At 46.0% G+C, this 13382-nt stretch overlaps 1 protein-coding gene across 1 annotated transcript in view; it reads left to right on the top strand.

Moving 5' to 3' along the window:
* Frmpd2 (FERM and PDZ domain containing 2) overlaps window positions 1-13382 on the top strand; it is a 107771-nt gene that overhangs the window by 70326 nt on the left and 24063 nt on the right. The window contains exons 21-25 of the mRNA XM_026779984.1: window positions 1174-1325; window positions 5621-5722; window positions 8829-8922; window positions 9891-9976; window positions 11680-11827. Coding sequence (XP_026635785.1) covers window positions 1174-1325; window positions 5621-5722; window positions 8829-8922; window positions 9891-9976; window positions 11680-11827 — 582 coding nt within the window. The remainder of the gene's footprint in view (window positions 1-1173; window positions 1326-5620; window positions 5723-8828; window positions 8923-9890; window positions 9977-11679; window positions 11828-13382) is intronic.

Here is a 13382-nt window from a genome sequence, read left to right as displayed (position 1 = left end):
CACACACACACACACACACACACACACACACACACACACACACACACACACTGTACTAAATAAACTTAGATTTGGATAACTCAAGACAAAATTTATTAAATCAAACTCATTGGATACGTGAGCTTGTGCACTTCCCTGGGTGCTAGTAAGCTGTATCAAAACAGGAAATCTGCCTGTGTGTTCCCGCCTCCAGATCTGAAGGAGCTCTGTTAGCCTTTCTCCGACATGTATCTGCTGAGTCACTAATATTGTATTAGTACATCAACAGTAAACATGTTTGCTGATTTATATATGCCTATCTACATATGTGTGTATTTGAGCATACATATATATGTACATATACATCTTTATATATATACATATAGAATCCTAAGTCTATGAATAATCTCTTTTTTACTAACCCTATAATATTATGCTACTGACGTATGTATTTTAGATATAAAGAAATCAAAGGCCAGAAATGTTAGTTATCTGACTCCAGGTTTTACCTATTGATTCCCATCTCATGGTTTTTTTTTTTTTCCCATTGTTCTATGCCAGTTAGAGTAAGCAGGAATCCATGAGCAGCCGTCTCTTAGAGGAGCCCAGAGCCTGGTATTACCAAGTATAGCTCATGTTGGTCTTTTTGTCACATGCTGGTAACAGCTGTGCTCCTCATGGTTTTGCTGAAGGTCAGGGCTAAGAGAAGTCCCACATGTTGAGTATGGGGTTTGGGACAAGCTAGTTCATCCTTTTGATTCTGTTTTAATTAATTCATTAAATAATTAATCTGATTCTAATTAAACTGAGATAACACCTTCCTGGTGGCCTGTTGAGAGGATGAAAAGATCTCATCCCCCTCTCCTCTCCTTTCCTCTCCTGATCTCTTTCCTTCTCATATCCCTTCCCATCACATGAATGACAGGAGTTTCATAAAGAGGGGCTGGCATTCTCCACTCTCCTTGCTCTCATGTTTTCATAACTGGATAACACAAATGACTTCTATTTACATTTCTGATCACTTCTAAAACCCTCTCTTTATTCTGAATGCAGCATTCTTCATGAAATGATGAATTCAGAGCATCCTCTGCAACTCTGAAAGCTCTTGTCACTCAAGGAAAAATTCTATGTCTTATAGGATGCTACCAATATGCCAGTCTTTCCAAATATTGACCTCTTGGCTTGTTTTTGTAGGTGTTTGTGGAAATGTCTCCAGTGAAGAAAAGAATAGTACAGCAAGTTCTGGCACGCTCTGTACAGATATCCTGAGTAATCGGTGCCAGGGAAGAGAGTCAGCGCACACACGTGACCAGGACAGAAATGCCAGAGGACCAGAAATGGCTCAGGTGCAGAGTTCATCACCCAGGCAGGGGCCTCCATGCTCCCTTCTATTGTTAAAGATGCAAATCTTCTTGGTCTACAATCTAGAATCTAGAAGAAAGAGAATAAAGTCTGTGGAGTCCAGTGGTGCTCCCATATCCTATGCTGTCCTGTGCTCTTGATGTGTCCTGCCAAGCAGCTACAAGTTTCTTAACCTCTTCCCAGCATGGGAAGCAGGTAGAGCTACTGACACAGGAGGGCAGGGCTCAGTTGGAGCCTCAAATGTTCCTACTCATTTATTAGAACTATTTCTCATAATGCCAACGTGAGGGGATTGGTTGGTGCTGGGGCAAGGCATGGACCGCTAGATGTCTTATAATCTTGACTTCTAATTGGTCCTTGAGCTAGTAGCTAAATAATTCTGTGCTTACCATTGCCCCCTGGAGCAAGAGAACAAAGTGTGGCTTTGGCTTCAGTCTCTGCTCTGCATTGCCTGCTGTCTTCTTAGTTACTGCTAGCAAGTCTCCCATGGCCTCTCAGGTCCACCCTTTTCTTTTGCTCTGGGTCCCTTGCAGCTCATGTTCATTGGCTATTTTAGTTGATTCTGCTGGAAGAAGCTTTCACACGAGCCTGAAAAATTCTACCAAAAATAGGGATAAGCGTGCCACTGGCCATGTGCTGATCTAGGTGGGAACCCCCTCAGTGATGAACAGAGTGCCTACCAGCTGATCTTTACTAGGGGATGACTTCCTGGCTTCCATCATCCTCTTGCCCCTCTCAGCTCCAGGTTCGGAGTAGCTACAGAATCTACTGCTTCTACCCCGGGCTCTGATGCTGCTCATTGCTTTCTCTAAAAACTGCCAGAACCTTTGAAACATGCTTGGCATTAACTCTCCTCCCTGGCCCAGGCTGAGTACGTAGATCTTCTCATTCTTTTGAAGCTTCTAGACAGGTTGCTCTATGTCTCCCGTGTTTCTCTCGTGGAGGAAGAAGAGTAATGTCTGTCCACAAGGACCTCAAAGATGAAGCCTGTACTCACCAGTGAGCAGCTGTTTGGGTTTGTCGTTTTGGCCCAAGTATTGGGGAAAATGGTACTTGAGCTTATCACTGCTAAGCTATGACATTCAAGTGGTTTTCATTTTGTGAACCACTCCCAAGGGAGGGCTAGCCATGCATAGCCACAGGACAAGCTGGAACTCCACATACTCTTTCCAATCTAGGTGGGACTACTGCTTCCTCCAGACTCAGTGGCTTCAACCAAGCACAGTTATCTTTCATTCCACAGATACTCATCAACCACTGCATATGTGTGAGGCTCTGGTCAGCTGCTAATACAGCAAAGAACAGAACAGACAGGTCTCTTGCTCACAGTTCAGAGAAGCATGCTATGGGAATTGTGCAGAATTATTGGATAGGGCCCTTGAGACACAGGCATGTTGGCAAGAAAAGAGCATACATGTTTATTGAATATATGTTTTACAGGAGATTTTGTGCAGAAAGAAGACCCACAGATACAGTTAAACCGAGGTGTATTCTATAGGAGGTTTGGTGTAAATGGAGAACTATAACTAAGCAGAAGGCAGGAGTCCACTGGGGGACATTAAAGAGGCTGTTAGTTTGATTCTCTGGATCCTTGACCCTTAGCCTTCGCAGTTTCATCTGGGCACAAGGAAGGTACTTCTCACACGAGGACCTTATGCCTTGTTCGGGGAAAGGTTGGAAAATCCTTGGTTCCAATGACGGGCTTCAGGTTAGAAGAGCCAGAGGAGGCCAGAGACTTGTCTACTCACGCTGCTTCACAGGTTCCTTAAAGTAGGAGTCATTTTACTGAGGGACTTTGTTATGATGTCATATGTTCTGTCCCCAAGCACTAAGGTCTGGCATGCAGTAGGGATCTTTTATTGTTAATATCTTCTTAGTTGGCCATGATGCTCATTCACACAGCGCAGGCATGATGAGCTGGATACAGCTGGACTCAGAGGTTCACCCCTGTAATCCCAGCATTTGGGAAGCTGAGGTCAGAGGTGGGCATAGTCAAAGAGAATAATAATGATAGCAACAGCCACCTGCTTATGTATTCAGCAGTATCCTGGGCACTTTATATGAGAGATCTCACGAAAGCTCGGTGGCAGTTATAAAAGGTAGTAGTATGACTGTCAACTCCTCCTGGAATGTTTTTACCCTGGGCACAAAGAGAAAAGGATTGTGCTAAAACTCCAGGGGGTTAGAGGTAGATCTGAGTCCGTAATCCATGGTGTTGGATTCCAGAGCAGAAACCATGTTCTCAGGCTGCTCTTTAGAAGGCTCCGTTCTTACAGGACTCAGCAGAAGACTCTGTAGGGTGGAAAACCTGCAAGCTGGTTTTAGGGGCAGTTGAGAGGAGACTGAACATCTATAGGACCTACATCATCAGGTTTTTGGAACTTGTGACCAGCTTTGTGGTCAGATAACCAGTGGTGTAGTGATGTCACATGCCCACTTTGGATCTCTTCCATGCAGTTGTTTCATTCCTTAAGATTGAAAGAGTGTGGAGTCCTTGAAATACCTGACGTTTCCTCTGTTCTATAACAAACTCTCCTGAAGCTCTTCTGTTGAAATAATGATTTTTAGTTTACTTCAGCTTATTTATTTTCCAGTGAGTTAACAGTATTTTCAAAATGGCCCAGGAATCTCAGAATATAGAGCACATAGAGACAGTGGAGCATGGACAGCCAGGGGAGCATTTTCTGTCTAGATGCAATGGTCACTCAGCTTAGCACAACCTGTGGAAACTCCAGATGTGCCCTTGAGCTTATGTGTAGCACAAATAATAAAAATCCAGAGACAGATATTGGGGTTCAACCTGAAGATCAGAAAAGCAAAGCAGTCAGTCACTGGCTCTTTACTTCTACCTCAGACCGAAGATGGTCAATCCTGCCCCCACGAATCCTCAGACTGAGACTGAGACCCATCTCTATTTCTGGGATTAAAGGCGTGCATCATCACTATCTGGCCTCTGTGGCAAACTAGTGTGGCTGCTGAGAATAACAGTGTGTGCAACCACTGCCTGGCCTGTATGACCGACTAGTGTGGCTGCTTTGCACTGACCTTCAGGCAAGCTTTATTTATTAACACACAAATAATATGCCACAATACTTATGTTTCAGCCAGACCTCGCTTTGAGTTCCAGTTTTTCCTATACCAGCTGCATTTCTGAGGGTCCAGCTGATAACACTCCCTTTAATCATAGCTACATGAACTTATTACTACAAAAGTTATTGGTTATATGATTGAGAATCTCCCTGCTAAGAGACTCAAGCCCCCTAGACAGCAATTTATCATGGGCAGGTGGGTCTCATCATCATAGTTGTGCCAGATCCTTCGTACCTCCCCCCTTTCTGTTGCCCTAATAAAATGGGTGAATTACAAACAATGGTTTATTTGGATAATGCTTTGGCAGCTGGGACGTCCTAGATGGAAAAGCCATATCTGGTGAAGGTTACTGTGTTGTCCCATGTATGGTGGGAGGCCTGACTTGAGGGAAAGTGCTCATGAGCGTGAGAGACAGAAAGAAAAAATGGGGACAAGTTCCTCCTTTTTATGTATAGCCTCTTCTCACAGCAATGCAGTCATGAGGTTTCATGGCATAATCCCTAAGAAAGCTTCATCTCTTAATTATATCAATTGTAATTAAATTTAAGGATGATTTGTGGAGGAGGTGTTCAGACCACAGCATAACCCTGGTCAAAACAGGTGTTCAATAAATGTCTCGTAAATGGTTTAATGTATGAACAAGTCTTATATAGTTATTGTCACAAGTACTAAGGAAATTGCCTGGTACATGGTATGATCTTTTTCATAAACCCCTTAACTACTGAAAAATCAACCATAACATGGCCAGTCTAGCTAAGAATGGTCAGAAGTCCTCCTGAGATTTGCTTTGCCTCTAGGAGTTGCTGTAGGTCTGGTAGCCAGCATGCTGTACTTGGCTGCCATCATGTGTTGAGTGATAGAGGAAGGACCTGAACAGCTTCAGTGCTGGCATGGATGTTTGCCAAGTGAGTGCAGACAGGAAGTCTCTGCATTCCTTCAGTCCCTGCCACATACCAGGACTTTCCCGGGTAGGAGGCACTCTTGGAGGCCAGTTATATGGATTAGGAGATGGGGGCGAGGGGTCCGAGAGAGTCCCATGGGTAGGAATTGATAAAGCTGGAGAAGTCTCTCTGGGCTCATGCTCTTGCTGGAGGCAGTGCTGCTGGCTCCTGGTAGCGAATGAGAACTGAGTATCTGCAGAGGTAGGGCATGTGCCTTATGGCTTTGTTTTTCTGTTTGTTTGGGACAGGCTGCAGGTTATTGTCCTCCATCACCTCGAGAAACCAATGCTGGTGAAATCTACTTTGTGGAGCTGGTTAAAGAAGATGGTACCCTTGGATTCAGTGTGACAGTAAGACTTTTTAGGGAGCTTGGAAAAGAGTAAAACGCTATCCGTCCAGAGCCTTGGAGGGCATTCTGCCCCGATAATGTGCTAATTGTGTTTAAGTGCACATCATACGTAAGGGATAAACTGAGCTTTCTGTAGGGAGTGAGAATCAAAAGTCAAACTGGGAGACAGAGCCACTTGAGCTTGCGCTATGGGCAGGTTCTGAGGAGGAGCAACAGAAGAAAAAGGTGATGGGAGAGAACCTGGGTGAAGTTGTCTGGCTTCAAGCTTCAGCTGGACAGAAAAAGAGGCAGTAAGGTAGAACTTCATGGATGGAAACAGAAGGTGAGTGGAAAACTCACTGTCCTCCCAAGTAAGATTGAAATAAACTTGTGCTCCATCTTTCAGAGGCCAGGGCAAAGTTCAGTCTTTGAGGTTTTGCACACATCTGACATTTTGCCTCTGGCTTTTGAGCTTCACTGACAGATGTCTAAGGAGGGAGATTCCCCGTGTAACCAATCTCCTAAGGGTACGGTAAATGGTGTCTACAAAGGTGGTACACACAGATTCAGAGGTGTTGCGGAGGCGCTGCTTGCATTAGCGAACACTGAATATGACCCATAACTTAGGACCTTGGGATAGGGCTGGACTTCCGGGATGACACTGTTGAATTCAAAGAAAGAGAGTGGAAATTTCTGGTATAAGGAAATGTCAAAGACAGTGAAAACTTTCACAGGTAACCAAGAAAAGAGTGAAGAGAGCATGCCTTGCTTCCCTTGTGCATCTAGAGCAAGGATCCTTGAGTTGCTAAACCACCAGCAGATGATTTTAACACTGGGAAACGGGCTCGTGCATCCATAGGGACTGAACAGGCTGGGACTAAAATGGCCAATTTATTCTTGGCTTGATAAAACAATCCCATCATGAGACACCAAACACAGCAATTTCTCATCTAAAAAACCTGCTAAAATTTAGATATTCAGATATATGCATATGCACATGCCAACAGGAGATTGGTGATTTCTTTGGGCTAGCAAGAACACTGATTGTCTCTGGAGAAGTTCCATTTAAAAATAATCATTGAAATGTCTCCCTTAAATCCAAATGACCATTAAACAAATAAAAGGCATTGAAACCCATGAAAAGCTACAGGCAAGTTAAAGGGAAACTTTAGAATTTATAACTGTCACTTTAGCCAAATATAGCTAGTGTGACACAGAAAAGGGTACTGTCACACTGAGCTGGTGGAAATATGAATCATTACACACATTCACGTTAGGACACAAGCTGACAAATCTACTGTAATGAAAAAATGCACATATTCTGGGCCCACAGACACAGAAATGTGGATCCCACTGAGAAAGGCTGGGCGTGTGAATGTGTCGGGTGCTGTGTTGCCATCAGCGACAAGCGCATTGAAGACACTGAGTACAGATCAGCTGAGAAAAGGTTAGCTCTGGCACACTGCATAGAATCCAAGTTGATGTCCCCAAGAACAAAGGAATCAGTACTAGCTCCCCCCACTAGAAAGGTTTCCACCAGGTATTCCTTGAGAAGAAAGCCATATGGAAAACATTGAGTACGAACCACTGTTTTGCACAACACATAACCTAGCTGAGCTGAATTGGTCTGTGTTTGTAATCAGATACAACAGCTACTAAATAGCACGACACAGACTAAAATATGTTTCCCTGGGATGGGAGAACTGCATGGTTTCTGTGCAAGTTCAGGATGCTTTTCTAAGCCAGCTGAGGAGCTAGAGAGGTAGAGAACCAATAGCCTGGGGTTCAGCAAGGAAGGCGAGGCCATGAGAGCTCACAGCAGCAGCCAGATCGTGAGCAGATCATAGGCCCCTTCCAGGTGGTTGGCCACTTTGAAGTTTTGTGTTAGCATTGCTAGAAACAGAGTTTCCGAGGAGTCTTGAGCCTTGCATAGAATTCCATTGGCTCACGGTGTCTGTTAATGAACTTCTACCACTATAATGAATACCGGAAACATAATCAAATTACAAAGTGAAGAGGTCCATTATGCTCTGTGGCTTTAGAGGCTTCAATCCATGATTGGCTGGCTCCTGCTTTGGGACCATATCATGGTGGAAGGAGGGGGTGGATAAAGCCTCTCCCTCGTGGCCAGGAAGTGAAGGAAAGAGGAAGAATGGGGTCTCATTAGCCTCTTCAAGGGCTCACTCCTGTGGCCTAAAGACTTGCCACTCTGCTCCACTCTTGCAGGTTCCACTGCCTTCCAATAGCACTGAGTCAGGAGCCATGACACAAAGCCTATGAGGGACAGTCAAGATCCAACATAAACAGAGTGTCTCCGCTGGCTGCCTTGGCTGTCCATTGTCAATTCTGTGTGATTGAATTAGTAAGGAGAGCAGCAAAGAGAGGTGGTTGAGTGCATATTCACTATGATTGTGTTGTCAGGAGTGAGGTAGGAAGTAGAGGCAGGGAAGGAGTAAGAGACTGACCAGGAATGAAAATACCATGAACAAAATATCAGTCTTTATGCATGTTTACCTTTATAAAGTAAATGGGAATAAAGAAGCAGCCTTGGAGCTTGATCTTCTGACCTGCAGGTTTATACTCTACTATCAAGTTTAAAAAACAGATTGCAGAAGCAGGCACAGTGGCACATGCCTGTAACTTTACGACTTAGCAGGCAGGAGAGTAAGTACCTGGGTTTAATGCTAGCCTGGGCTACATAGAGAGATCCTATCATAGAAAAAAAGAAAAGAGTTGCAAGATACTGAGTAGGTTAAACTTATTTTTCCTCCTGAATTTGTGCTCACAAACATGCAAACATACAGGGTGTGCCAGACACAAGTCCTCAGCCCTTAGGTCAAGCCTACTTATGCTACTTGTGGCACACAGATCTTGTGTACCACACAGGACTCCGTTTGTGCCCCCTGTGGCTTGGCTTGGTTTGATTTTGTCACTCAGCCTATATTGCTATGGTCTGTGTAAACCTGACCATCTTGTTCACTGGGGAGGAGGGTTTGTTGGGGTGAAGGGAGAAGACTGTCAGTTTGGGCTAGATCGTTGTGGGGGAGAGGTGGGTTCTCTTGGGAGGGAGCTTGGGAGGCATCCCAGATGGGATAGATGGGTTTTGAGTATTGTCTTGTGTTTTATAGGGTGGCATTAACACAAGTGTCCCTCATGGAGGAATCTTTGTCAAGTCTATAATTCCTGGAGGCCCAGCTGCCAAGGAAGGACAGATCCTGCAGGGTAAGGGCCATGTCATCCTGGGAGTTCTGCTTTCTGTGGTTTTGAACCCTGGGAGGCTCAAGCCTTGTTCATTTCAATTTTAGAGCCCCCTGTTTCTCCAGGGCCTGAGGTCTTTGCCTGGGAAGGGTGGGGGAAGGGCATTTCATCTGCTTCACCCATCTGATCAGTTGGCAGTGGTCTAAAGCCCATAATAAAAATCAAGTAGGAAACGTAATAGAAACTTGCTTCTGGAGGAGAGCATTGCTTCCTTAGGAGGACAGGGCCGATACCCGTGACACCACTTTAGCATGGGTGGCATTGTGAGCTGTGAGCTTTCTCTATGCCCTCCTCCAGAAAAAAAGCTGGCATTGGTGACCTCACTTCAGATGGGGGATATCATGAGGTGCCCTCTTCTAGAAAACACACTTGGCATTGGTGACCCCACTTTAGAACAGGGGCACTGTGAGTGTTTTCTCTGGCCTGGATCATTTCTTGTTGCTCTGAAGGAAAGAGTGGTTTTTCTTCCCCGAAACTGTGCAACTGAACCAGAAAAAGCCACTGGAGATATTATTTATTTCTGCTTCCCCTTGAGCTCCAGTATTTCTAGCATCAGCTATTGTTTCCCTGACCCTTTTTTGAAACAGAAAACATCCTCAGGATATAAATATTACCCCGAGTGAGTTGAAAATGTTTTAAAAAATAGTTTCACAGGAGAATGGGAGGAAGGACAAGGGTGACAAGACCTGACTTGGCCATTCTATGAGCCAATAATAGACAGGCTTTCAAGTCCTTGCTCTGTCCTGTGCCTCAGGAACAGGCCCAGGGGCACAGCAGTCCAGAGAGGCAGTTGATGCTCAGGCTCATGCAGGCTCCTGCTGAGCCCAGGGCCACCTGGCAGCTCTGCTTCCTACCCCATAGGCAGGACTCTTACAGAGAGTTCTTCTAGCATCTCTGGGGGACAGGGCACATGACCAGCCCTCCTTTTCCAGGTGACCGGCTTCTGCAGGTGGATGGAGTGAGTCTGTGCGGCCTCACTCACAAGCAGGCTGTGCAGTGTCTCAAGGGTCCTGGGCAGGTGAGTATGTCATTCCTGGGGACCTTTCCTTACTTCCAGAGCTTCCCAGCAGTTGCCTCCAGGTAGGAACAAGGCAGCCGAGAAATAAAACAGGACTTTTTTAGTCTCCTTTTCCTCCTTTCTCACTCTTCATCTCAACACCATTTTTCTATGAGAATGTGAAAGCCAGGAGGTGGCAGACAGATGTTCTAAAGTAGAAAACCTCACACCCTTTAAATAGATTTGGAAAGCGTATAATTGCTTGCTTTGATTTGAGCCTCAGACAGCAGAACAGAACTGAGGCAGAACACAGGCTCCTGGTGGCTGTCTCTGGCTGTACCCCTGCCTGTGCCAACCCCATTGACCAGGGCAAGCACCTGCAGTCAGGCTCTGACTCCTGCACACTTTGCCCACAGTGACCCCCATCTCCCTGATCATGTCCTTGTCTGTCACCCTGCATGTACTTATACCCACCAGGACCTGAGTTGGGTCGTACGGGGTTTCTGTTAACTGCAGTGAGGTAGAGATTCAGGATACTGGGAACTAGAGGTGCTCAGTGCACCCTGTAGTCTGTGTGATGCCCACGCAGGGTTCCAGGATTGTCACGGGGCTCTGTCATCTGACTCACACGGGAGCCCTTTATTTGTTCGGGTATCCAGAGCCACTTATTTCTATGGCTTTCTCCTGGTGATAGAGGAGTTAACAGGGAGAGAAAAGATTTCGGTTGCCCTTTACTTGACTGCCGGGTACAGCTGAAGTCTCGCCTCATATCTTCAGAAGGGCTCATAATTACTTAGCACCGTCTGTCTATTAGGCCCTCCTTATGTACGTGGTTAGAGAAAACATGTCTGGACGCCTGCACAGTGACAAGTAAGAATTGCCCCTGTGGGGTCTTGGGCCTGGTGCTGAATGACAATGGCAGCAGAATGATGGCGTCACGGTCAAGTGCCCCAAATGGAAGCTTGGCACTTCTAATTCACTACCTGGTGATGTCCAGCCACTGCGTTTGAACCATTTTGGGTAATGAGAGCCTGAGATGCGGTCGGGAAAAGGATAAGAAATCAAGCCAGGAAAAATAGAGGAGGGTCCATCAGCACGGGCCTGGGAGACCATCCCGTGGTTTGGGATTCAGATAACTGGAGATACTGGGGACTTTTAACTGGTCATTGCAAATTCAGCTTTGTGTCTTAGACCAGTTCACTCATAACCGTGCTGGGAGTGGACAAAGATATGGAAATGGGCCAGCAAGCCGGGTTAGAGCTTGCTGCAGTGTCCCTGGCAGTGGACAGGGAACGGAGAGGTTCCAAGGGAGTTACTTTTGCTGGAGAACTCATAAGCCTTAAAACCAAAGGAGCACGGAGGCAGAAGGGGGAGAGCTGGATGACTCCAAGTGTGGCCCCTTGAGATGCTGATGGGGGATGACTCCAAGGTCCAAAGGATCATAGACAAAGGGAGGAACACTTGAAGCAGAATGAGGAGGGCGGGGAGAGCAAACGAAGGGCAGAAGAGGCAAGCTTGCCACCGAACGTGCCGACACTGAGGTACACACATCACCTCCAGCGGCCCTTGTCTGGTTACCGTTGCCTCTGCCAATCTGTACCCCATGTAGGGCAAGGCTAGATTTGAGAAGCAAATAGAGCAGCTTAGTGGAAGCAGCAGAAAATAAAGAAGCTCTGTGGTTGCTGTGTGACGTGCAAATTGAGTCTGTCCACTCATCTGTCTAGGTGGCACGGCTGGTCTTAGAGAGGAGAAGCCCCAGGGTTGCTCTACCAAGTCCTTCCGCTGATGACAGGATGGGAGACGTGCACATGGCTGTTTCCCTGGTAACAGCCCGTTCTGGCAGGCCTGCAAGCTGTGTCTCAGTGACAGATGGTAAGAGGAGAGAGAATTGAGCGTTGCTATTGTCATCATCATGTACTGTTGTAGAATTGTCAGGTCAGAGGGGAAAGATAGGGAGGCTTCCTCTGGGTTAAAAAAAAAAAAGACAGCAGCGTGGCTCAGGATCATTGTCTGAGCTGGGGGGAATGTTCTTTGAAAAACAATAATACGTTGTGCTCACATGACTACCACTAATAATTCTGCTCCCAAGCCTTGTGCAGTTTCCTGATCATCCTCCTAAATATTCATGTCTGTACACAAATATTTAGGGATGAAACGGAGGTGAAAGGGTCAGGAATTTTCAAATACAATTGATTCTACATTCCAGCCAGACACTTGCAACAGAGACATCCTGGGACTGGCAATCAGGAAGCTGGCCCTGTTAGTAGCATCCTTTAGACATCATGGGACTGACACAGCAATCAGGAAGCTAGCCCTGTTAGTAGCATCCTTTAGACACTCTGGGACTGACACGGCTTTCAGGAAGCTAGCCCTGTTAGTAGCATCCTTTAAACAGTCAGAGCTGTGACAAGCTAGAGGGGCACACTGCATCTCTTGCTGGGCCACCTCACCGCATGTCCATGTGATTTTGTTTCCTGTTGGGAAAGGCCTGTTTCCACAGAACACCTTGGGTTGGAGCTTACCATATCCCACTCCTTCTGTAGGGGTTGCTGTGGCCGTGCTATAGGAACTGTGAGGCAGGTTGGATGCATGGTGATGACGTCATCCTTAAATCAAGGCTGCCCCTTCTCCCCCTGACTCCTCCATGCGCTCACTCCAAATGGAAACCTCAGACAATGCGCTAAACATGGAGCAGCTGAAGCCAGTGTGGCAATGGCAGATGCGCTCATGCCGCAGACCTCACTCTCTGCTTTAGTTATTTCCTTTCTTGCTCCAGTGAAAACATGCAAGCCAAGGCTCTGTCACTCTGTTCACTGCTTACCTTCTCAACTAGTGAAGACAAGCCAGGAGAAGCCCGGAGACTCCCTTTGCTTACTAGACTCCCAAGATGCCCAATGTTGTGTCCATCTCTGCAGTCCAGAAGAGACTGGTCTTATGTTCAGTGTATATGGCCAAACAAAATGGCAGGGAGAACATTCTTCAGAGTTGATTGTCATTGTCCCCCTGATCTGTTTACATAAAATTTCATGTTGCATATACAAAAACAGAATTAAGATGCCACATCTCCATGTATATGTAATACAAGCTTTCCTGGATGCTATAAGCAGACAGCCTATGTCTAAAGCTCCATCCTTACATATAAATTTGGTTGTTTATATTTAAAGACTTAGTACAGCCAACACCTGTCATGTGTGACTGACTGCTGAACATTTAAAATGTTGAAGGAGCGGCGGGCTGCGTTTCCGCCCTGCTCCCCTACAGCTAACTTTATATCCGAAATAACAACACACAAACTGTATTCTTTTTTTTTTAATGAGAAAAGGAAAAAAAAATATCCGCCTCCTCTGAGCCTCCCGTTTCCCTCCCCCTCCTCCCACCCTTCTCCCCCTCCCCCAAACTCCTCTCCCCCTCCCTCTCCAGTCCATAG

The sequence above is a fragment of the Microtus ochrogaster genome, chromosome 6 (assembly GCF_000317375.1).
Source record: "Microtus ochrogaster isolate Prairie Vole_2 chromosome 6, MicOch1.0, whole genome shotgun sequence".
Classification (NCBI taxonomy): Eukaryota; Metazoa; Chordata; class Mammalia; order Rodentia; family Cricetidae; genus Microtus; species Microtus ochrogaster.
The sequence above is the reverse complement of the archived record's forward strand: the minus strand, read 5'-3'. Positions and strand labels throughout refer to the sequence as shown.